At 39.5% G+C, this 24,763-nt stretch overlaps 1 protein-coding gene across 1 annotated transcript in view; it reads right to left on the bottom strand.

Annotated features, from left to right (window-relative positions):
* Positions 1-342: 342 nt before the first annotated feature.
* me1 (malic enzyme 1, NADP(+)-dependent, cytosolic) overlaps positions 343-24,763 on the bottom strand; it is a 78,704-nt gene continuing 54,283 nt past the window's right edge. The window contains exons 4-14 of the mRNA XM_061051200.1: positions 24,120-24,195; positions 22,340-22,501; positions 14,784-14,887; positions 5,453-5,562; positions 4,555-4,652; positions 3,692-3,805; positions 3,065-3,170; positions 2,676-2,818; positions 2,378-2,551; positions 1,487-1,585; positions 343-1,375 (exon numbers count right to left, since the gene is read on the bottom strand). Of these exons, the coding sequence (XP_060907183.1) occupies positions 1,208-1,375; positions 1,487-1,585; positions 2,378-2,551; positions 2,676-2,818; positions 3,065-3,170; positions 3,692-3,805; positions 4,555-4,652; positions 5,453-5,562; positions 14,784-14,887; positions 22,340-22,501; positions 24,120-24,195 (1,354 nt within the window). The 3' untranslated portion in view covers positions 343-1,207. The remainder of the gene's footprint in view (positions 1,376-1,486; positions 1,586-2,377; positions 2,552-2,675; positions 2,819-3,064; positions 3,171-3,691; positions 3,806-4,554; positions 4,653-5,452; positions 5,563-14,783; positions 14,888-22,339; positions 22,502-24,119; positions 24,196-24,763) is intronic.

Here is a 24,763-nt window from a genome sequence, read left to right as displayed (position 1 = left end):
GAATACTCTGTTAGAACATAAACCTTTATGATTCACCTGCTGCTGTTATAGTCTGTATAGTTTTTGTGTTGTGTATTTGTGTGTGTGGAAAGTTTTTTTGGGGGGGTGATTTTTGCCTTGGTTAGATGAGAGACAGGAAGTGTTGGGAGGAGAGAGAGGGGGATGACATGCAGCAATGGGCCGAGGTTGGATTCAAACCCTGAGCTGCTGCTATGAGGACTATAGCCTCCATACATGGTGCAAGCTTCAAAACCATTTGGCTATTGGCGCCCCAGAAAGATTGTTTTTTGTTAAAATAGACCCTGATAAATTAATTTGTCTGCTTAAAAAACAACACATGGATATAATGGAGATTGATATTGTATTAAAGTGAATACTGATCAAATATTACAGATTTAGTTTCCTCTTAAAATGTGCTTACAAAAATCAGATAACCAAGAAAAAGAACACATTTGCAAACAGAGTGGATGATTAAAGTCAGAGTAGTAGGCTACAAAGTGTACTGCGATGACACGTGTTTGCCGCTGAAGGGAGCCAGAGAAGCATGAATAAGCATTTCACAATGACCCTGCTGAGCTTTTTGCCGTTGTTTTCTCAAAATAATAAAATCAAAGTAAATAAACAAGTGATGAAGCATGACATTCATCAAAAAGAGTCTTGAATAAATGACAGATCTAAATAAGATACTAAAGAGTGTCTCACTTGTTCTGAACTAATAGAGGAAAAAAATAATCATGAAGTTACTTTTATGTCTTTTCTCAAGGAAACTTTGTCCTCTTTTCTCTTTTGTTTGACTGTAGTAATCCGACATGAAAAATATAATTCAAAAGCTTTTTTATTTGAAAAAGAGTTGGAATATAGCTGACACAATCATAAAGTTACAGCCTGTGAAGGACTATATATTATCTTAAATGTATGTTTTCGTTCAGTATTTCACAATTTCTACAAACCGCTTCTCTGTAACATTGTATTTATTTCCCTCTATCATTTCACTATTTCTTAAAAATAAAACTTGAGATGATTTTTTTTTCACTGCTGAAGGGGAATTGAAGACATCCTGTTCACGACCTCTACATGTGCTGTCATTTATTTCACTGTCACACATCCATGACAAGATTCTACATTGTCATCTACCAACATCATATTCTGTGATGAAGACGCATCTCAGTCGTCACCTTTCCCTCATTCTGTCTCTGTGTACACTGCTTTAAAGTTTGCACGTCTGCACAGTCATACTGGCGTCTGGCCAGCGGTACGAGTCCACAGCAAACTCGTCGTAGTCGGTGCTGTAGGCGAGTGAGTTCACATATGCTTCTTTGTCGGACGGCTCTGGGTGAAGGGAGGCCATGTTGTGCTCATATGCATACTCAATGATCTGTAAAGAACAGGGTTTGAAACATTACAGTGATTTTATATTTTCACAAGCCCAAAAGCAGCTGGACTCGTACAGATATGGTGAGGGGATCTTTATGACCCTTGCTCTCACCTTGATGGCCAGTGTGCGAGAGACGTCTCCGATGGAGCTGAGAGGAGGATACAGTCGTCCCTCTGCCAGGTCCTTTTCTGTCACCAGGTGAGCGAGAGCCTGAGAAACAAAAGACACAGAGCAAGGAAATGAAATACAATGATAACATGAATTCCAGAAGTCTGATTACTCTCAGATAACTTTGACATATGCAGAGATAAAGAGGCCGATACTACTCGTGGTTTTAGCTTTTTCTAGTCATGTTTTTTTTAAAACTAAGGTTGACAAGAGGGCGAATAACTGGGCAAACTGAGAAATACGACTATTGGAAAAATTATTGGAAAGGCATTACCTTGAAATTGTTCTAATGGTCTTTCTCCCTTAAAAAAGTCAGGGACATTATAAACCTGATGTATCTATTTTTATTTTTTACAAACACATTCTCCCACACAGCCCACGGAAGTGAAGTGTTAAAATACTCAAATCTTTAGACATAACTAATTCAACATTGCATTCATGTCCTTACATTTGGGTACACAGTAACATATTATTAGTAATCACTTAAGGATCTCTCTTTTGTGCTGATTTGTGTTTCTCATCTTAACTCCAGAGAGAAATACTGTTGTTTACATTTATTTAGAAACTGGTTTCCAGAAAAATGATTTATATACAAAAATCATAATGAGCTTATGAAATATGAAGCAGTGTTATAAGTCTTAAGTCCTAACAGTATAGAACCCCTAACATCACTTATAAAATATATTTATTACATAAAGCTTTAGCAAAACCTAATCCTGCGCTACAGTGTCCACATAGTTATTGATAACTGATCGTACTAATTCTGGTTTTATCTAATATTAACAAAGATTTGAAAAGTGTTTGTATGTACTGTGTGTGATGTGAGAGTCTGACCTCTGCTGCAGTGAGAAAGATTTCCTCAGAGATGTGTTTGATGGCACAGGCAGTAACACCCAGGCCCACACTGGGGAAGATGTAGGCGTTGTTACCCTGACCAGGGTAGAGTTTTCTTCCATCAGGTAGGGTGACCGGGTCAAACGGGCTGCCACTGGCAAAGATGCCCCGCCCCTGCAGCAACATGTGGTATAGCAACCTTTCTTACATATTATTATTTGCAGCAGTGTTATTAACAGATGTATTAGGCAAGTCATAAACTCTTATATGTTTGTGTGAAAGTGTCCAGAGTGAGTACCTCTGTCAATGTGTAACACTGCTCAGCGGTGCATTCTGCTTTGCTGGTCGGGTTGCTGAGGGCGAATATGATTGGGCGTTCATTGAACGAAGCCATGGCCCTGATGATCTGTTCGGTGAAGGCTCCAGCAATAGCTGCCACACCTGAGACAGAAAACCATCAATGTGCAATAGATCTTATTTGCATCCCAGCCGTTTGAGTCTTTTACAGGCTCATCTTCAGGACTCTCATTTGACCTTCATGTCAGAAAAAGTTCCATCTGTCCTCTCTATCAACAATTGCTCTTTTCAGGGTTTACCTCCTAAAATCAGTCGTTCTTAGAATCTGTTTAACACATATTTGAAAACTATCAGACTGGGTTTCTTGTGTAAAAATGTTTGTTGATTTACCAATGATTGCTGTAGGTTTAATTTCCCGAACTACATCCTCCAGATTCTTCATCTGTCGGTGCTCATGAGCAAATCTCTCCTTCTCATGAGTCAGGTGTTCTCGACCCTGAAATTCAGAGAGGGCGTATGAGGAGGAGGAGGAGGAGGACACGAAACATTTAACCATCTGTGTAAACTTAGGGTTGAGGGTTGAGTTCAGTAACAGAATGAATGATTTCTTAAATGTTTTATCTTTGACATCAGGTAAACCAGAAGGAAACAAGAGAGAGAAAAGATGTGGTGGGATGAAAGCAATGAGAATGCTCGAAGAGGAGAAACAAGGGATCAATAGCATGGATAATGTGGACAAAACAGATGTGTGACAGATGCTAATGTTGGAGAGCCTGTTGCAGTTATTCCAAGGAAACTCCTCTGTCATATGAATTAACACGACAGGAAAGGTTTTTTTCTTGCTTAGGGAACAACACTGATGTCAAACTGATCGAACATTTAAGATTCTCACGTGGTAGTAACATCAGCCCCCATGTTTTTTTATTTGCAGGATTTATTTTTCTGACCTTCCACAGAATTGTTCAGTTTTTGTATTCACGCCTGTGTGTACATGTGTTTAGTGCTTTATTAAGATACCTTGACAATCAGGCCTTTGGAATCAACCATCCAGATCTTTTTCAAACACTCCTCCTTAGGGAGTCCCTCCTTCTCCATGGCCATGGTGATCAGCTCAGCAATCCCCATCGCTGCCTGAGAGCAAGACAAAGAGAGGGGTAACAGAGGAGGGAGAGGGGATCTGCTTAATGACATCTGAATCTGAGCTTTGGAAATTTGGGTTTCACACACAAGATCGCTAAAATAGTGATTATGAGAAACGGCTTAAAAACAATTAATGTGTGGCGCTGGTGGCGCAGTGGTTAGTGCGCGCGCCCCAAGTATGGAGGCTGTAGTCTCAAGCGGGCGGCCCGGTTTCACATCCCACCCGTGGCCTCTTTCCTGCATGTCATTCCCCACTCTCTCTCCCTGATTTCTGACTCTATCCACTGTTCTATCTCTACAATAAAGGCACAAAAAGCCCCAAAAAAAAACAAACAAAAAAAAAAAACGATTAATGTAATACAATTCCTCGGCAAATTGGAGATTGACATTGACATTGCTGTCAACGGTCTGACTCAATATTCAATGTGTCACAGATGAACTTTTAGATGGTTTAATCTCAAACTGAAAACACTCATAACTTGGAGACATGTTTGTTTTGTGCTGGATGTGGTCCAATATCATCCTCTAAAATAAAGACATCTGTTTCATATTAAAATCTAATTTCTAATTCCTTATAAATCAGTATGGAAAAAAAAAATCTTAACTTAAAAAATAAACCTGGACAGAAGCAAAAACATGGCTAGCATCTTAAAATCAATTAAAGTGGCATCAAGATTCATTTTCAGATTTTCAAATAAGAAATTCTTGTGGCCCAACATACATAAGTGTGCTCAACTTACCTCCCCTGCTCCTTGGAAAACAATGGTGTGATCGCACATTTTGCTCTTGGTGACGCGGAGAGCAGCCAGGAGTCCAGCTACAGCTACTGCTGCAGTGCCTAAAAATGATCATAGAACAACGGCAACATTTCAGGTTTCATGTACTTATACTAACATTCTTCATAAAATAAATGTGTTACCCCTTTAACACAGAAAAACACTAGCCTTGTATTTTAACACCACATCAAAAAATAAGAGTTGTTTGGATTGAACACTGACTTCCAAAAATATAGTTGACTAAATATATAATGACCAAATGTACTTTTGTAGTGTGAACACTAAATGGCCTTCAAAATGAAGCGTGAAATCCAGTTAAGACAAACTCTATAAAGGTTTGAGCCTGTTCTCTGATTTTGATGGTTCACTGCAAAAATGGTTCTCTCTTGAAAAAAAGAAACAGACACACAAGACTCAACAGTACACATATACATCTTTTAAAAGGTGCACTATGTAAATGTGGTAGTGAAATTTGAAAGTTGGAGAATGGGAAAAAATTCTATGCTATATTTTCTGAACTAAATACACAAACTTTATTCAAAGGAAAAAATGGGTCCCTGGAACTCTGTTTAGAGCTAAAAATCTACCAGGAGAGTTACGGTTCCAACTGTTGCAGCCCACCACCATAACTTCTCGCGTAGCATTTTATCTTCAAACATTTTTCCAGGGACAAAATTTTCCTCTAAGGACAGTTTGTGTTTAGAGTTATGAACATATACCACAGAATCTGTACATTTCTCCAAAACTTAAAAACTCCATAGTGCACCTTTAACATGGATCATGTAGGAAATGGATGGGTAAGATGGTTCAGAAAGATGTCAATTTTGAGTGTCTGTGTGTGCGTCTGTTTTTGTTGACTTACCTTGGATGTCATCGTTGAAAGTGCAGTACTTGTTGCGGTATTTGCTCAGCAGACGGAAAGCATTAACATTTGCAAAGTCCTCAAACTGAATCAGACAGTCCATCCCATACCTGTGAAAGAAAAAGCACAATTGAATCTGGCTGAACCAAAAGGCGACTTAAACTGACAGATTAAGAGGAATAGAGGGAGCCAAGTACTCTTTCTCAAGAGTGAGGGGTCAGCTAGTACACTTTCTGCACACACTTTTGCATACATTAACATATTTAGATTAAGAAGCCTCTGTTTCTAAAGACTATATTTCAGTCCTGAGGGGGGCGCTCTCCCACAACACTGAACATGACAGGGTGAGAAATAAAGAAATAAGTGATGCTGGATTTTTCAGTGCACACATTTTAAACGAGCATATATGGAACTGTTTCAATAAATGAGGACTAATCTTTTTTTACAAGTCTTGTCTGAAGAGAATTTAAAAGCTGCAGAACCGTGTGTAATGTTTTTTATTGGATATTTGACAAGCTGACACCTGTTTCGTCAAACTTCACGACATCACCTCACAATGAGTCTCATGGAGAAAGGTCAAACCTCTACAAGGGACAAGAGTCACAAAAGCACCATATTTGAAGGAAAAGAACACAAAGGCCACCCAGGGCCTCCAGTAAAACCAGCACTGTTCAATTTTACAAGATGCTGCACAGACCACCTATCACATACCTTCAATAAAGCAACACAGAAGCCTGTTCCAATAAGCTCCTACCAAAACATCATGCAACAAAAATAAGCCCTATGACCAGAGTTACGAATCTGTAAATTAGATTTAGCAGCGACAGAGAGGAATCCTGAGTTCCCAGGCTTCTCAACAGATGGAACTTTAGTTCAGGAATTTACTGGATGTTTGCAGAGCGACTGCTGCTACTCTCAAAGATGAGAGACAGGTAGGGAAAGGAAAGACCGACCTGGTGATGGTGTGAAGGATAACAGTAACTGGCAGATAGATGAAGGGAACATACTGTGTGTTACTGGAGATTTGAAAGTGTGTCTTTACCTGGAGGATGCAGTCTGTTCGCTGTACCAGACAGAAGGGAGTTGGCTATGAAATGGTTTTGTTATTTATAATGGGGCTTTCCTTTATTCAAATATAACCTGAGACTGAAACCTTTAGTGTTATCATCTAAAAATGTCTCCTTGTCCAAAGTATTAACACTGCTTTCCATTACTACAGTAGGCAAGGGGCGGTTGTGGCTCAGTTGGTAGAATCGGACGTCTCTCAACAGGTGGGTTGGGGGTTCAATCCCCAGCTCCTGCAGCAACATGTCCGATGTGTCCTTGGGCAAGACACTTAACCCCAAATTGGTCCCGCTGCTTCGTCAGCAGTGTGTGAATGTGATTAATTACTTCTGATGGCCACTTTACACAGCAGCCTCTACCATCAGTGTGTGAATGTGTAGGTGTGGCCTGCAGTGTAAAAATGCTTTGAGTAGTCAGAAGACTAGAAAAGTGCTAAACAAGCTCAAGTCCATTCACCATCCCTTTAGATGGGTGTACATTTATTGCAATTTTTCCTGGTTTCGGTTTTGCCCAAAAAGCCCCAAAAGCCAACCAAATTATCTCCCTTTTGGTATGTGGTGGAAATCCAAAGCTTCACAGACCTATTGTCCCTTATTATGGCAAAAAAAATCTCATAGGGGCTGCATGTCAATGTAGGTTGAAGAGCCTAAAGTTCCACATCAACTCTGACAATGTTTTTGCATCTGGCATCATCTAGCGTCTTTAAGCACAGATTATGGGAACAGTAGGGAAAACAACACTATTGTCTTTTCAATTGATGTCACTGTCTGAAAATTATATGAGCAGTATAACTTTTATTAAGTCCTTTTTCGCTGAAACAATGGGAGGAAAGGATGAGAACATCTGAAACCCAAACAGCAGAGAGAGAGAGAGATCATGTTTCCATGAGTGAGTGATGGAGGAAAATGGGGACAGGCCAAACAAACAGGCCAAGGCATCCCACCACCACCTCCACCGATACCTGCAGCCCTGCCAGTTATCTGAATAAACCAGCATGTTGAAGTCCTTCATCATTTTCAAAGTAGAGGTTTGTTTGATGACATCTCTTTTCCATTTTTCAAAGCTCTGTTTTTTTTTCTAGGTTTTATTCTTTTCATAAAACCCCACCTCATACCTCACACAGCATTTGCACTGTTTTGTACAATTCCCTAAAGCTGTTTGCCACACTTGTTGCAGTTGCTGTTTAACTGCTTAAATTTTCAGTGGGAGGAGGAGGAGGAAGCTGAGCGGAAGCAAGGCAAGAGAGAAATGCAGGATGAGAAGCGACCTGAGTTCAGCTGTAATAAACCTTTAACATCCTGAAGAGAGAGTGCCAAAGCTTGGTCACTGTTTATCCTCCCCTCTGCCACACTGCACGACACTGATTCCTAATACAGAGACTGACAGGCTGGCTGAATTACTGCCAACACAGCAGTAGCACTGGGGAGAGAAATGTGTTTTCTATCAAGCAGTGAGCAGTTCTAAAGCACTGAATGCTTGTGTAAAGAGGATGAATAATGAGGCCAAGAAGGGAGCTATAAACTTTTCATTGTGTTGGGGCTTTAGGAGACGTAGACAGAGTCAGGCGACAGGCGAGGATAGATGTGGCCTTACCCTTCTGCCAGCGTGCAGCGTGCTTTGGTATGGTTTGGTGCAACTTGCTACTGGAGAGGTCAAACCAGTTCATGCAGAACCAAGCTGCTCATGCACGAGTCCAGAGGTGGATTTGGGAGAGTTGTCCTCTGCATAAGTTGTGAGTCATACCCACAACCTGCAAATATTCTCAGAAAATAAAGAGGATCAGGTTTTTTTTAATGCGACTGGAAAAAAACCAGGTATTGAATCCGTTGTTTTATGTTAAAATTACAGCACAGAAAGATCAGGGACTTCTGCCACAGATCTTTGAATGACTGAGCTGAGAACACATGCATATTTATGGGCATCCACTGACCATAAACTACAGAGTGACAAACTGTGGTTGTGGTATCGCAGAAAGAAAGGGACATCTTCCCAATGTAGAAAGCTGTTTGGTTCGGTGGCCTGAACCAATAAAGATAGGGAGGAGTGTTTTTGACTGTGTGTGTATGTGTGTGTGTGTGTGTGCGTGTGGCTCAGAACAAAGCTCGTCTTGGAGGCCATTTGTGTTCATGGTCCCTATTTTTCCTGAGAGTCTGATGTCTTTTCCTTGACAACCCTCTGAATGGAATGCTGAAATTTGAAAAAGCGCCTCTTCTCCACAATAAGAAAATACCCTTGACAAAGAAAGCAGTATTTTCCTTTGTATCAAAGCTTAACTATCAAGGCAGAAACCTAAGAAAGCTGGGACACACCCAAAAGATAAAAAACACAGACCCATACTCCTGACTGTGCTGAGAGAAATCTATTCATCTCTGAGCTGCAGCACAGAAAGATTGAAGGATTGGGAGGGAGGTTGTTCTCACACGAGAACCATAATTACAACACACAGATGTTTGAACTGGGAACTTCAATTACAGACCAGCTACCATTGGTTGTTTCAGATGGGCAGAAGGTATAGAAGTCACTGATTCATATCAAAATGTGAAACTTAGAACAAAAGAATGCAAATAATTGCGTAATTATTTAGTACATGCGAATAATCAGTATAGTCTTTATCAATAAAAGATCAAAGAGTAGACTGCAAATTTATTCTGAAACACGTAGAAATGACATGGATTGGTATTATAGTTACTGGGAGACAACATAAGAAAAGGGCATAAAAAGTGTGGTAAAGGTGCTGATAATGCAATAAAGGTTAAGGTATCATTACACTTACTCTAATGGGTTTCAAACTGGTTCTTAAATGGTCCGATGCAATTAGGATGACTCCAAATGAATCACAAAGCAAACCAGACCAAGATGACTTCTTCTTCATCTGACCTTCAATGACATTTTATGCCTGTCACTGACCAACAGCGTGCACATCATTTGAATTCATATAGAGATGCATGGGCCAGCTTCACGGCTCACTTGTTGTCTTGAATTGAGTCTTTTCCATAAAAATAACACCACATAAGGTTTATTTAATTAACAGTATATATATAAAGCTTTTTTTTAAGTGGCTCACAGTTTGACCGTGAGGAATTGATTTATAGAAAACAGATTTTAATCTTATAGTTTATATTTTCCCCAGCAACATTTTTCTGCTGTGTAGTCAGCTTCAGGAGGCAATTTGAGAGTTTTGGGTGAAAAATATAGACATTCACATTTTAAATGACAGTTATACAACGTGCAAAAAAACAGTTGTCCTCGGTTGGTCATTAACAAATGAAGAGAACTTGAAAACTTTGAAAGATTTCAAAACTGATCCTGAATTTTCCCCTCAGGAAATGTAGGCTGGTGTAGTATCCCTTTTTTAAAAATATATAAGTTACAAAGTCAGTCCATCTAAAGAGGTCAGTGTTGACATTTCGGTAATACTTATTGCTCATAAAATTGATGTTCGCTACAGAACCGACCAATATCTTGCTTCTGGCTCATTTTCCTGAAGACATAATATTAACATGGTATGTAAATAACTGAAGTTTTAGCAACAAAAGAACTGTTACTTCAACTGAATCTGATAGCTGTAGACCATACAAGGTATAAGAACATTGTTTGAGTCATAATACACTAAAGTAATAAAGTAGTTATATCTTTTCGCTCACTTGCTTTAAATTAGCCAGAATAAGTTTTTTACACCAGGTGTACCATTTCGGTCCACAAGAGAGTCTCTAAGTTGATGCAAACTCAACACAAAAGTAAAATTTAAGATATATGTTTTTATTATTATCAATTTGGATAATTACAAATCTTTCAACTTGGAAAACACAATATTTGGGCTCTTGGAGTAATGTTATACTTTTTCCAGCTAAATAATAGGTATAGTATTTCACCTGATAGTATTATTATTATTTTCTAACTAAATCTTTTAAATTGCTTTAAATTGGGTTAGGAGCATACTGGGTTATAAGTCCAAACAAAGTTCAGCACTTGTTGTGAACTCTTTCGACGTTCCTCCTCTCTAGGTTGTTATGGAAAAATAAATAAAGGGGCGGTTTATCCCTACTGTCTTTATTTCACAGTGAGATCACTTTCCATGACTTTGAGTAGTCCTTTGTCAACAGCACAATGTCTTCAAAGACCAAGAAGGGGGTTGATGTGAGAGCATTCTTAGTCAGTCATTATGATGAGAAAAGAGGTCAGAGAAATCCTGCCAACAAATGCTTTACCATGTAAGAAAATTACACAGGCAAATTTAGCAATATCAGAATGAAGAAATTTCAGTGTGCAGAAGCCTTGCTTTCTTAATTGCTCTTCTGAACACTCAACAGAATGTGCCTTGTGAAGCTTTGTGGTTGTTGTAACAGGATAGATGGATGAAAAGTTTGAAGAGTAGATTACTTTCACACACCATGCCTCATTCACTGAATAACCCCTGACCATCCTCCCTGGCCTGCAGTTACTTTGACTCTGCAGTACTCACTCTTCACTGCCTGACAGGTGCACCTTTTTCATTCATTTATGTACTTTGAAGATGGGTAACTAATAGTTACAACTGATCACATGGTGTATGGTAGCCAGGGGCGGCAGTAGCCCAGTCTGCAGTGGGCTTGGGTTGGGATCTGGAGGGTCGCCGGTTCAAGTCCCAGTGTGGACCAAAATATGGAAGTTGGTCTGGTAGCTGTAGAGGTTCCAAGGCACTTCCAGAGTACTGCCCAAATGTCCTTGAGCAAGGCACCGAACCCCGCACTCCCGGTGCGGACTTGAACCGCCAAGCCTCCGGTTCCCAACCCAAGTCCCTACAGACTGAGCTACTGCTGCCCCCAAATATAAAAAAACACACTGCAATTTCTCCTCAGAACCAAACAGATGGCTGAAGAGAATACGTGAACCTTGTCTACCATTGGGCTGTTTCAACTCAATTATTTGAGAAATGCTACCAGAAAACCACAAAGCTTCTTTGTGCTTTACATTTATTGTTGTGATTAATGACTTACCAAAATAAAAAATGGATTGAAAGAAAAGTACCCAGTATCATTGTTTACGAGAGTAGTACTTTGAGGGTTTCTTGGAGCTTTCAGCTAAACTAGTCCAATATATTGAGAGAAAAATGCATGTGACATTGTTATTAATGTCTGATAGTGTAAAAAAAGTCTGAGAAATGATATAGCAGATGCTTTCCCATGTGGTGAATCCATCAGACGTGTGGTGTTATGTCTGGGCCAATCTATATGATGAAGGATTTAATGAGTGACCCAGCTCCTTCAGGAAACACAATCTGGTTTCATCTGAGTCGTGATGAAATCTGAATCCTCAGCTAAGAGGAAGTAGGTGGATGTCGTATGTACTTCCAACACTGAAGGGGGGCTGCAAGCAAAAGAGACGGTATGAAGTGATCTTTTTTAGTCTGTGTTCATACAGAGACAAGGAGGACCTCTGCAAAGAAGGTCACAGACAAGGGTGCTCTGTGCAAACACAGCTGTCGAACCTGCGTGCTCACATGTGTGTTTTTTTGTACACACACACACACACACACACACACACACACACACACACACACACACAGGCTGCCTGTTACCACCATCCCTACGGGGCTCTGTAGCTGAAGCTTTAATAAATCCCCCTTTCGTTCTCCAGAGAGCCAGCATCTCTCAGCACACATTATTTCTCAAATCCCCAAGCCGCCATTAAAAACAAAGACACATTCTGCACTTTTTGTCCTCTCCTCTGATGCTCATGTTATCCACCTTATTGTCAGTCCTTCTGTTCCTTATTCTCTCAGTGCCGCATGTTTAAAATAGTTGAAGGCATTCCTGGAGTCTTTGCATGCATCTCAGATTAACATGGACCTAGCAACCGATCCAGATGTTATCAGACCACTAAATCAGTTGTTATCACTGCCACTAGACGGCCTCAAACGGGGCCAACTACTCAGCATTAGTTAAACACTCATGTATTATCATTTACTGGTCCAAGTACCAAGAGGAATGTGAACTCTTTTTTGTTGTCATGTTAACAATAATAAACAGAGTCTACATATTTTGTTAGTTAAAGGCACCAAAACTACACTTAGATTTAGAATACAAAAGGGAGGCTTAAGTTTTAATGGAAAACTTCAAGGAAATGATAAACTATCATTATAAAAGCAGGATTATCTATCTTTCTTCAGTAAGTTATATTTGACTTTTGGTTTCACAGGTGACGCAAGCCCCGTTTGGTTATAGGTGACAACTTTACTTCAACTTTTATTTGTATAGCGTCAACTCATAACAAGTGTTATCTCGAGACACTTTACAAGAAGCAGGTAAAATACCTTACTCATTGTGTGACAGTCCTAGTTTGACCCATCCTTCAAACATGGACCTTTTATTTGACCTGCTTCTCCCACTATCCTGTCACCACTTGAATGCCTTGGTATATGGGTTGTACCTTACCAGTAGAGGAGACATTGCTGCTCATCTGGATTTGATATGATGCTCTGCAATCTTTAGTCAATATTTCTGATATAAACTTATATAGATGATTTGATGGTCTGATAACACCCACATTAGCTTACTTAAGAGCCTGTAATGTCAAGTTCTGCAAATTCATTTCTGACAAAAATAGTTCTAATGTCATTGAGAATAATGATTACGCGCCAATGGTATGAATTATGACTACGCTAGAATATACTGTTAAGGGATTCAGTTTTAAAACCTTTCTTTTTGATGACATTAAGGGATTCTGTCTTTCTGTCTCTCCCTCTCTCCCACTTTCTTGACCTTACACAGTCATGGCAGAGGGCTGTTTACAATGGGCATGGTTCTTGCTCAAGGTTTCTGTCTGTGAAAAGGAAGTTGTTGCGGATTATTCAATAAGAGGAGCTGATGGAGAATTGGACGGCTGGTCTGATATTAAATATTCAGTTTAAAGGAAGATGCTTATGCATGCAAAGTGTACATCTATTAAATGGCGAGAGAATCACCCCAGACTTCTGCCCGTTGATGATAAATCTATCAGAAACATTTTAGCATATGTTAGTTACTTATAAAACTAAGCATGGATATCACTTGAGAGACTGCAGAGCGGTAATCATTCATCCAATCTCTGAGCCCATAATTACTCATTTTCCGCCGATCTGGCTCCGTTGGGGTAAAAGCTTTGCTGTTCCCTGTAGTTGAGAAGCCACCCGGTTATTAGAGTCATGGCTTCCCCCATGCTGCCAGCTGGAGGGGGCCCAGACCCAGGCTCCCTCTGGACTCTAGTCTCTCTGGGTTAGAATGAACCTTAACCAGGCCCATATGTGTGGAGCTGTGATGGCTCCGTGGCTCACAGGGAAACAGACTCAAAGAATTGTCGCCATGCAAGAATAAGGTATACAAAAGTCTCATCAAGGACAGGACTGCAATAAACAAAATTCAGTACAAGCCCCAAAGGGGAGCAGCATGACAGAACCCAGTTCAGCTCAGAGAGGATGGCAAAGATCAGTGTATGAACACCAAATGAGTGAATACTAAACATCTCCTTACCCTGCTGTGCCTCAAAGTCAAACAAACCCAAAGCTAAGCCCTCAGTGTGAACCTTTCCTGAATAAAAACAGGATTAAGCATGTAAACATCACATCACAACTTTGACTGATGTCCTCTGTGTACTTGGGGAAGAAATGGCTGAATATTTTTCATAGATCGGATCCACTGGTGTGAAAAGGGAAGACACATGGTCTCCTTGTGTTTCCTTTGTTTAAAAGTGCAGTTAATCTTGTTAATAATCAATTATTATCTATTTACAGATCGTGTTTACAACAAGCAAGCATGCTGTGGCATCATTGCTGTTTAATCGGTTTGATTTCTGCACACTAATAAGCAAGTCAGATGGTTTCAGACAGTTTCAAAATACTGAACAATATTCTTTATAAGAGTGGAAAATAAACAATTGCTCAGTTCAGCTTCTGACAGTTCAACAGTTTTGAGAAGATGTGGTTCCATCTGAAAGGGTTAATACCAAGCCTCTCTGATCACTTCTGAGGAAGCTCATGATTTCAATTTGCCATTCAAGCAACATTCTGATTGACGTTTTTAACAACCAAAACTTTAAGGAAGTACACTGACTCATCTGTGACTCAAGTCCCAGACATCAGAAACCCACATCATTTGGCTCCATCATATTGAGCGCACTGAGTTTGCTAACCGGATTAACATATTTCTTCTAACAGCATCTTTTGATATCCATGTTGAGATGACAATTGCAGACATCATAAAAGGAGTTGGAAAAACTGTTGAAATGAAATTGAGAGTCTGTATGAGTTTACCTGTCCGACACAGCCTTCATAAATTCATCCAGCAGGTCATCATAGGCCTGGCCTCGCACTCGCTTATGTCTCAGCCCAATGTACAGAGGGTCCCTCAGAAGCACCTGCAAAAATACACAGAGAAAGAAGACAGGCTCATGAGAATAGACAAAACATACCCAAGTACAAGTACTGAAGGAGAAGCAGGGAGAAAGGAGCTGACACGCTAATGCTTAATGTTACTGTTCCCCCAAAATATAATATTTTTATTTCTTCAGCTGCAAAAAGGAAGTGTTCACCTATAGAAACTCTGCAAATCAACAAAAGAGATACTGTGTACAACAGTAGTTTTTTTGACATTGAAGGCTGATAACACTGTTTGACAGGATATTCAAATATCTTCATCGGAGAACAAGTTACATCATCTTTTTCCATACATTCTTCTCATTTCTTGAAGACATGGTGCTGTCAATACCCACAATGCAATTTGGCTCAAGCTGCTAGCCTCAAGAATAAATGATGACCAGGACATAGAAGTCTGGTGATCTCACTTCTTTCTCACTATACCACCCCACAAGTATATTACTTGTACAGTATTGTTATCATCAATCAGACTTCACACAGATCCCACTGGAGAATGAAAAGGCTCTATAGAAAGTTTTACATATATTTTGCTCTTAAATACGTGCAAATGAATAACCTTAGTTTAAGAGTCTGTAAGTTGATGCACGTCAATCAGAAACAATAAACTATTTTACTACTATGTGAGAAGTTACTTCACATTCATGCATTTGTCATGAAACAGTAAATCAAAAAGATTTTATATTAAATAAAAAATAAAAATAAACAGTATGAGCAGATATTTGTGTCTCCTCTGCTCATGTGAAGTCTAGCCTCTCTGTGCCAGGAGCGAAAAGAGAAACTGAGGAATTGTACAGACTGAGATGTTTTTGTGTATGATTTATGTCCAGACTTGACATTTGCTGAATGTGAAAAATTAAAGAGAGAGGAGAGATATATACAGTCCATGAGTAAATCCTCACACACACATACACACACCTGTGTTTCTATAGACCTTAGACCTACTGTAACTCGAACCATGTGTGTGATTCACGCAGTCTGCAGATGTATAGCAACTATAACTATTTTCATTGTTATGTCAATCACTTTCACAAAGTTTTAGGGCGAATCTCAGTTTTTATATCAAACCACCATGAATATGTAATTAAAACTTTGTCTTTCTCTGAGAATCCCTAAAATACTTTTCAGGCTTGATTTAAAACTTATTTAGTATAAAGCCGTCAAGACTTCCAGAATTTCTGCCATTATGTTCCTCAGATTTTTCAAGTAATGCAAACAATTATAATATCCCTGAAATGTTGAGAAGTCTAGAGAGCAAGTGGCCATGGCAGCAACAAGGCCATGTGTCATGCACTCTGAAGCAGAGTTTAGGATCAACAGCACTTTGAGTGAAATTCAATTCTTAAAGGAGGCTAAAAAAATATAAATATGTGACTTTAGCAGCTAAATAAAAACAAGCTGGGGCTTCATTTTTTACTTTTAGATTACCTCCCTGGTTCAGTCCTTTAAAGGCTCACTAACAGCATGAAGGAGATGAAAGAGCAGCCCCAGTGAACCTCCACCTTCGCACCATGGTATTTTGAAGAAAGGGAGGGATACAGCAGGGAAGTGAGAAAATGAAGAACAGAGGCTGATGGGGAGCCCTGTGTCTGTGACAAGAAGACAGACAGAGCATGAAAGAGAGCGTGAAGCTGTGATGAATAAGGTGGAAGTAACAGCCACCTAGTAGTGATAGATCGCTTACAGATTTTGCTTTGGGGTAATCTTTGGGGCCCATATTTCATCAGATCTTTGACACGCTGAACCTGCTCGACACAACGTGGCTGTGTTTCAACATAAAACAAGCTGTAGAGTCATACCTACACAGATGTTGGAAGATAGACTCATAATTTAAATGTGCTGCTCTTAACTCTGACTTCTAGGAAATTTTGATCCAAGAGGGTGGAGGACTGTATCTGGATTGGTCCTGTCATGTCTCAATGGGACAGGCGACCTTTACTTGTGATGGATAATTTGAGGGTGCCACTTAGATGAGCACGGCTTGGAGAGGGCAGCAGCCACCTCTCCATGGCAGGGTCAATAGCTGGCATGTCCAAGAACAGCTAGAAAGGTTTATTTAAAGCTTTATTTATTTGAAGTTGACAACTCATTTCCTGGCAGGCTTTTAATGGGCAGTAATAGGCTAGAGTTTCAACTGTAACCATAACAAGCATTTTCATGTGATGGACTGATATCAGAGAGTGCCTTTGGTGGTCATTTCAAAAGATGATGCAAGAGCATGCAATGGGAAAAAAGAAGCCTTTGAGAGTTATTCACCTCTGCAGTGAATTGCAACTTATACTTCTATAGTTACAGAGTATTATGGAACATTATTTTAATTATTAATTTCACTTACACGCTGTAAAAAATATCCATCTTTAAAGGTGAAATAGATGGAGCTGCATTACAGGTGATTATTCTGACCTTGTTGACATGATCTGTCTTTCTGTTGAAGATTATCTTTTGTTGATTGGCTAAGCTGTCCTTTGTGTTGTACAGCCCCTTTCCTCTTAGAAAGGATTAGTCCCCGTGTGAGGCTTAACAGTTCATGCTTGCTAGAGACACAGAAGCTCCATTTACACTCTTGAAACTGTTTCAAAACGGGTCATTTATAAAATGAAATAAAATGTTTTATTTCTGGTTTGTGTTTTTGTAGTGGAGTCATAGTAGTTTTACATTTAGCTTTCAGGTTTTACAATATGACTGGAGTCATAATAATAAAATAATTTGGAGGAAAAAAAGCTGAAAGAGACAAGAAATCATGAATAGCTGAGGGACAGTGCCGCACACACTACACACAGCAGAAAGACACAGACACAAACAGTGTATCTTCCAGTATGACATCATTGACTCTCACTTCAGCACAAGTGTGTGAGTTGAGGTTATTTCAGGTGACTTCCAGCCTAAGGAAACAAAGACAGATAGAGTCCAGGTAGATAACAGGATGAAAAAGATGTGTTTCCCTCAATGGGTACGTAAAATTCAAAGAGATAAGAGATGTGCAAGTAATGAGCGTTTATTGCTGCTGGCTGTCACAGAAGATTACACAGCTCAACACAAGGCTTCTGCAGAAAAAATAACTACTATGCAGCAGCCCAACAGACATCTCACAGGTACTGAGGCGCCCATGATCTGATAACACATTAAAGGAATAGTTTGGCATTAAGGGAACATGTCAATTCACATTCTTAAAGGACGTCTGTGGATTTGGCTAAACTTATCTAAGCATGTTGGTTGTTTCAGAGTTTTAGCCCCTTCCAGCCCTTGGTCACAGGTCAGACTCTGCTGAAGACCAAACACCATTATCAGTCTACTTAAAAGAGTGCACAGGCTCACTAGGGGTTAGAAGAGCTTTAGAGTAATTAAAGTTCAGGACCTGGTCATGTCAAGCATTAAAGGTCCACAAAGCAACAGGGCAAATGGAGGAAGGCTGGAATTCTAATTATGTGATCTTGATGTCTTATGCTAATATGAAACAAAAAGGTGTATAATTGGTTTAGACTGATAAGTGGAGGACAGGACATACAACTGGATGTCATCAGCATAGCAGGGATTCTGAGCCTCATGTGTATTATAACCTAGCAGAAGAGCAGCATTTAGGATAACTGCAGATCCAAGGCTGACCCTTTAAGAACGCCATGGAATGGGAAACTAAAGATGAGATAGGGATGGAAACAAAATCTTCAATAAAGATGGATAGGAGTGTATTAGAGAAAGATGAGATTTTTGGAGACCCACCCAAGTTTTTGCATGACAGTGTGGTAAATAAAGGAGTACATAAAACACTTGTATTTTTCCACAAATTAAAGGACCAAGATTTCTCCTGAATTAAATCATAAAATGACCTTACTATTTCATCAGACATTAAGAAAACATGCTATGTTACAGTGCTGGCTTCTCTGGCAACAACGCAGGCACACCCACACAGCCGTTTTGGACGTCCCTCGATTTGCCAGGCAAACTGCAAAGCAACAGGCAATGGAAGTGTGCAAGCAAACTGTTCCAGATATAGCTGATTTTACCCGACCTAAAAAGCCTGTTATTTTTCTAACAGACTCCACAACCAGAAACTTGAGAAGACTAGGATGAATATTGGAGAGAGTTTAAGCGCATAAAGTTTTCCAGACCGATGCAGAGCAAGTTAAAGATGCAAGGTTCCATATCTACAACATGGCAACCCCCCTGGGAATCGGAATTCAACGTTTGAATTTGGACCGCAGTTCCCATTTGAAACACTACATGGCAGGGTTACATATTGCTCCTTCAAGCTGAGAACTAACTATTTACGTAGAAAATACAGTCTTGTCAAGGGTCTCCATTCTCCACTGTTGGATGTGTGCATGCTTATTTCTCTGCAACCCCCACATCCACTCAAGGACAAATATAATCCCATAATAACAGTCATTTTAATAATTAGCTTAAGCTACCACTACCTCATGGATTCCCAGATCTACACGTAAAAACGAGCACACACGCACGCACGCGCACACACGCACGCACACACGTACAAACGTACACACACAAACACACACACACACACACGCACACACACGCACACACACACTCACACGGCCCATTTATCCCATTACATCTCATTTAACCTGTCATCCCTGTAAAATCCAAAACAAAAGAAACGTAAAGTCTGCCAAAGCCGGCTACAGTAAAATCTGTTCATAGCTTCTTTTCTTTTAAAAATTTGCACAGGACTACGTTATAATGGGTGTATGAGCATGAGTTTAGTTTGGCCCTGCACATGTAATGCTGGTTTCTAGAAGAACCAGTGGTAAAAGCTGTATCTACTATTCCTCATAAATTGTTGAAAATCATGTTCATGTTTCTTCCAAAGATTGAATGAAGGTGTCAGCTTTATTATAATAGACAGGTTATTATGAACTTATCAAAACAATTTAGAACAGCAAAGGTACTTTCTATCACTTTTGTTAATCAGCAAAACTCCTGGTAACTCCCAACCAACATGAAAACTCAAAATATTATATCAGCAACCTCTAAGAAAAGTCAAAATATTAACAGACAATTTTGGAGTTAATTGGAGTCGCATAATCATTTTTAATGAGGGCTATACCTGTCTTAAAGCATTAGATGTGCTAAAAAAATATATTTACAATTTTTCTTTACAGCCCTGAATTGCACATAACTATGCATTAAACACAGCGCCAGAGTCATGAAGGAAGTAACCAGGCTTAGCAAATCAGTGGAATCAGCAAAACAACTGGAAACAACAAGCCTGAATCTCTTCAAACATAAAAATGAGGTTTACTAGCACCTCTAAAGTTAAATAATCAATCCTGGTCTCCAGCTATTGTGAGTTGTTTAGCACTTCCTACAAAACCACTCTTGTTTGTGCATGAACATACAACCCCAGTTTACAATGCGGTAATTACAGAGATAAAAAGGTGTTATAAACTTTGGACAGAACCCGGCTCAGCAGTTAACATAAAGGCATTGCAATTGTTTTAATCATCTCATCCAACCTGAAAAGAAAGCTTACTGTGCCCAAATAATCTCAAAACATCTCCACCTATTTTGAACTGTTCAAGCTGCAATTCTTACTGATATATGAGTTCTGCTTGCATGCTCACAGACACACACCTATACCTTAAAAGTGTGTGTCATCTTTCTAACTTGGCATCAGGTAGACTGTGGCTATAATAAATAAGGTACTGTGAGAAATCTTACTAAAATGTAGGTGCTGCTCTCCATTCATGTCTAAAGCTGCTGCAGTGAACAGAGAATTGAATCTGTAGAGAGTATTAGCAGCAGGATATAACAAACTGAGTGGTAGGTAATGTGGAAACCTAGAATTCATAGAGATGCCGGTAAAGGAGGAGGTCAAAAGGTAGAGCTGCATACTTTGGGCTTATAAAGACATAGAGCTGAGGTGGTGGACTTGGCAGAATGAGAGACTTCTTTGCTTTCTTAATCCATTTCCAATGGAAAAGAGGTCTACTGTTGCAATTTAATATCTTTTATGGGCTTTCTGGGAAGACTGTGGCGCTCCTATTGTTATAACGCATATGATTTGTGACCGGGAGAACTTTGACAAAGTGTTTATTAGGTAAGTGCTCTCAGGCCATCAGGGATGCTATAACCTGCATGCAATCTGTGGCTTTCTACTTTTCTAGATCTGCACAATCCAACAACTCTTCCATATTCTTTCTGCTTCTAAGGTTTCCTCCTTAATTTTATTTTCAAACTCATCAGTCATCAGCAACATTTCTCATCCTCAGGCCACTTGAGACATTTGCTCAGGTTGAAACTGAACTCCGGGACTGAGTCATGTGAAGACTGTCTTGGAGAAGGAAGGACAGCGTCTGCCAGGCTGAGCTCAGCTGTGTCAGGCACACAGGCATCTGAAGCTGCCCTGCCCTGGGGCAAGAAAGTTGTGTATATATAGAAGTGCACACAGACTATTCTTAGTTTGTTTAGGGCTGGAGACACACGTGCTGCCCTGCCCACAGTTTGGACCAACCCCTAGAGATGAGAACAGGGATCATAGGTGGGTAACTGAAGCTTGGTTGGCTGCGACTCTCTGTGCCTGGCTGAGGGGAGAGGTGCTTTCCCAGCTGGCATTTATCAATGGAGCTGCTTACCTCACTTATGTAGAGAGGGAGTTTCCTGCATGTGAAGTGTGAGATGTATTTTCTTTTTCTTGGCTGAATTTCGGTGGCCTACCTGGCCACAGTAGATAAGCAGTATTCCACTTCTGGAAAACTGTATCATCATTTTCAGGATTAATATTTTGAGTTGAAGGGTCTGGGGCAGCACAGAAAAAACAGGCAGTCTTGATAATTTTTTACTTGAAGTGCTTGAAGTGTCGCTATCGCCCCATGGAGAACGGTTGTTATACACATTCAATTTAGAAAGGGGGAAAAAAAATGAAAATAAATTGTCCTTAGCATCTGTACTAAAATGTAAATGGTAAGTAGGTGAGTGTGTTATATTGTTGACTTACAAACCAGTCAATGATTCCACAATTCAGATCCTTTACATTAGTAGAAGCAACAACATCAATCGAAACATAGGAAAAAGTCCCACTCTAAACTGTACTATTTTATATACTACACTGGTACAATTTGTAAATAAAAACCATAATAAATCCCCTTAATCATCGTGAAACCCAAAATATGTTTTGTTGTTGTCTGTATCGGCAGAAACCCTGCCTTCTCCCATTAGTTTCTTATTTTGGTGACATTTATGATAATAAAAAATAAGGATTTTTAATCATTCAAGATGATAGATTAAATCAATATAGTCTTGTAAGGGCCAAATTTTAAAGCCTCAACTTTAAAATCGTACTTATTCTGCCTGTAAGGGTTCATTACTGTAATACATCTCACTTTCTCACTTTGGTGGATGTAGGCCTAATTTCAAAAGAACATTATATAACAGATTGTATATAGAACTATAAATAGTCTGTCACTTGTCACTGCTCTTACCTCATTGTCTGTTCCCACATCAAGCATGACAGGCAGGCACTGTTGTGGTGGCATGCCTCCACAGGCTGTGTAGAGGGCCAGCTTGCCTACTGGGATACCCATACCATAGCAGCCCAGGTCTCCCAGTCCCAGGATCCTCTCTCCATCCGTCACACACACTGCCTGTCAATCAATATGCATGTTAGCAAAATCTACATAGGCCACAACAACCGCCTCATCAATGTACATGTGTAATTGATGTCACTACATAGTGACATATGGCATATGTTGTATTAAAAAAAATAATGCAGCAGTTCTGCATTTCAGTCTCAGTAACTAAAATTGTCTTTACCAAAACAAATCCTGATTCCGCCCAGGAACATGTGTTTTTCTTCAGGATTGGCCAGGTCCTCCTACACCCTCTTGCCTTTCCATTCACCCTAAATTTATTTAGTAATGAATATAGCCTCTGGGGTGATTCCAGAGCATATTAACAGCAGAAGTGTTTAATTTGAAATGTTCCTAATTCTAAGTGTTTTTCTTTTTCCACCAATCGATGTGACGCAGAAAACTCTGGCATTGCGTTTGTACAGCCTTGTTCTTCTCGCAATCTGACAGTTTATAGGCTGTAATAAGTTTTCCCATACCATTAACACCTTTTACCCCCACAACTAGCACGTCTTAATATGTGACAGAGAGGCTGCCAAGGCTGATCAGTGGGTGACTACCTTGGCTCCTGTTGCTCTATGGAAATGTTAAAAGTAGGCCATATTAGGTGAGTTTATGATAAGACCACCCCGACAATAAGAAGCAGCGTGTCAGCACCCTGGTAAATGCCCTGCTGTTGACAGTTTTGAACAGGTGTCTGGGGCTGCAGGTACATTTGACATGACAGGAATGCCTACTGGTTTCGTCATCCTACATATAACCAGATTATGACTTGCACATAGTTTCTCTATTCAGAAGATTAAAAGAATATTTGGGGCTTTTGGGATATTGGCCAATACAGCAAATCAAGAGATCCAAATCCTAATCCTCCAGCTCCCAAACAGATCACTGAATTTAGTGAATTAACTATTTTAATTATAGCTTGTTCAGTTTAGAATTGCTTTTAACCAGCTGGATTATTAGGAGTTGGTTTTGCAAAATCCTCATCAGGAAAATAATCACTGCAGACTTTCTTTAAAAAAAAACAAATATCCCTTTAAACTCTTCATACAACCCTATCTTCTTTTCTTTTAAAGTATATTTTTGGAAAAAGTATCAGTTATCATCTATTATCATATAAACCATTTTATGTTCTGATAATTATATAGTGATTTGCTTTAACTGAGCATAGCGTCACTTAAAGAAGTCAAAATAAAAGCAGCAAAAATGTACATGTTGTAGGATTGTTACTAAATGCAGCCAATCAATGTGGTTTCCAAAACAAAGCAACAATCATGTTGTGGAAGTTTTGTTCACTCTCAGAATATTTTTAAATTCCATAATGCAAACAATTACTCTGAAGTATGAAGCTTGTTGCAGCAACTTGAAAAAGAAGTAACTTGTACTCTGTTTAAAGTCTGTCCTACATCATCTCTCCCATAACGAAAATAATGTTTGCTAAATCAGAGTACATTAAGGGGCAAGCCTATTTATGTTCTGTATTTTTTATTATCTTTTATTAAATTTGATTAAAAGACCCAAACCAATCAATCTCTGGCAATACTTTACGGTCATACCCTTTTTCTAATAGTTTTGTAATTTACATTAAAACAAAAAAGTGTTTAATACTGATGTAACATTTGTGAGAATTTACCCTGATGTCCTTATCTGGCCAGTTCTGGAGCACGGTAGAAATGTGGCCTCTGTCATGAATAGTGATGAACAGCCCCCTGGAAAGTGGGAAAAAACAAAACAAATAGAAGAACTTCTTTAAGCATACGAAAAAGACAACAAAAGGACCAAACTTTTTACATATTCAAAAGGCCTCACAGAGCGCCTGGCAGTTGTCCTACTCACTCCGCAAGTTTATGCAACAAATGATTCTAAAGTAACCTTGCCATCAAGAGTGGAAACCTAAAAAGTGGACCGCATGACAACTTCAAACCTTTTAAGATTTGCAGAAAAAAACCTCTTTAAGCTGTACCTCAGAGACTGTTTGATGTTCAGATTATAATTATTTTCTTTCTTTAGACCTGTACTTTATTGAATTTTCATGGCACCTGGGATTTTAATGTTGAGCCAAGGGGATCAACAGGGAGTTTGTCTTTGGACCCTTGAGGCTCCCAAAATATTTATTATAAGAATCTCCCCCCTCCTTAAAACCCTTTCTCTTTCCTTTCCTTTGTCCATGGCATCATGGTCCTTCCCTCCGGCCCACTCCCAGGATAAAGAGATCATCTTAATGCGTGGGGTCCAGCTGCAGCGTCCTTACTAATCCAACACCCCCATGTGGTTATA

The sequence above is a fragment of the Labrus mixtus genome, chromosome 11 (genome assembly GCF_963584025.1).
Source record: "Labrus mixtus chromosome 11, fLabMix1.1, whole genome shotgun sequence".
Lineage (NCBI taxonomy): Eukaryota > Metazoa > Chordata > Actinopteri > Labriformes > Labridae > Labrus > Labrus mixtus.
Note: the sequence above shows the minus strand (reverse complement) of the source record. Positions and strands in the feature narration are given on the sequence as shown.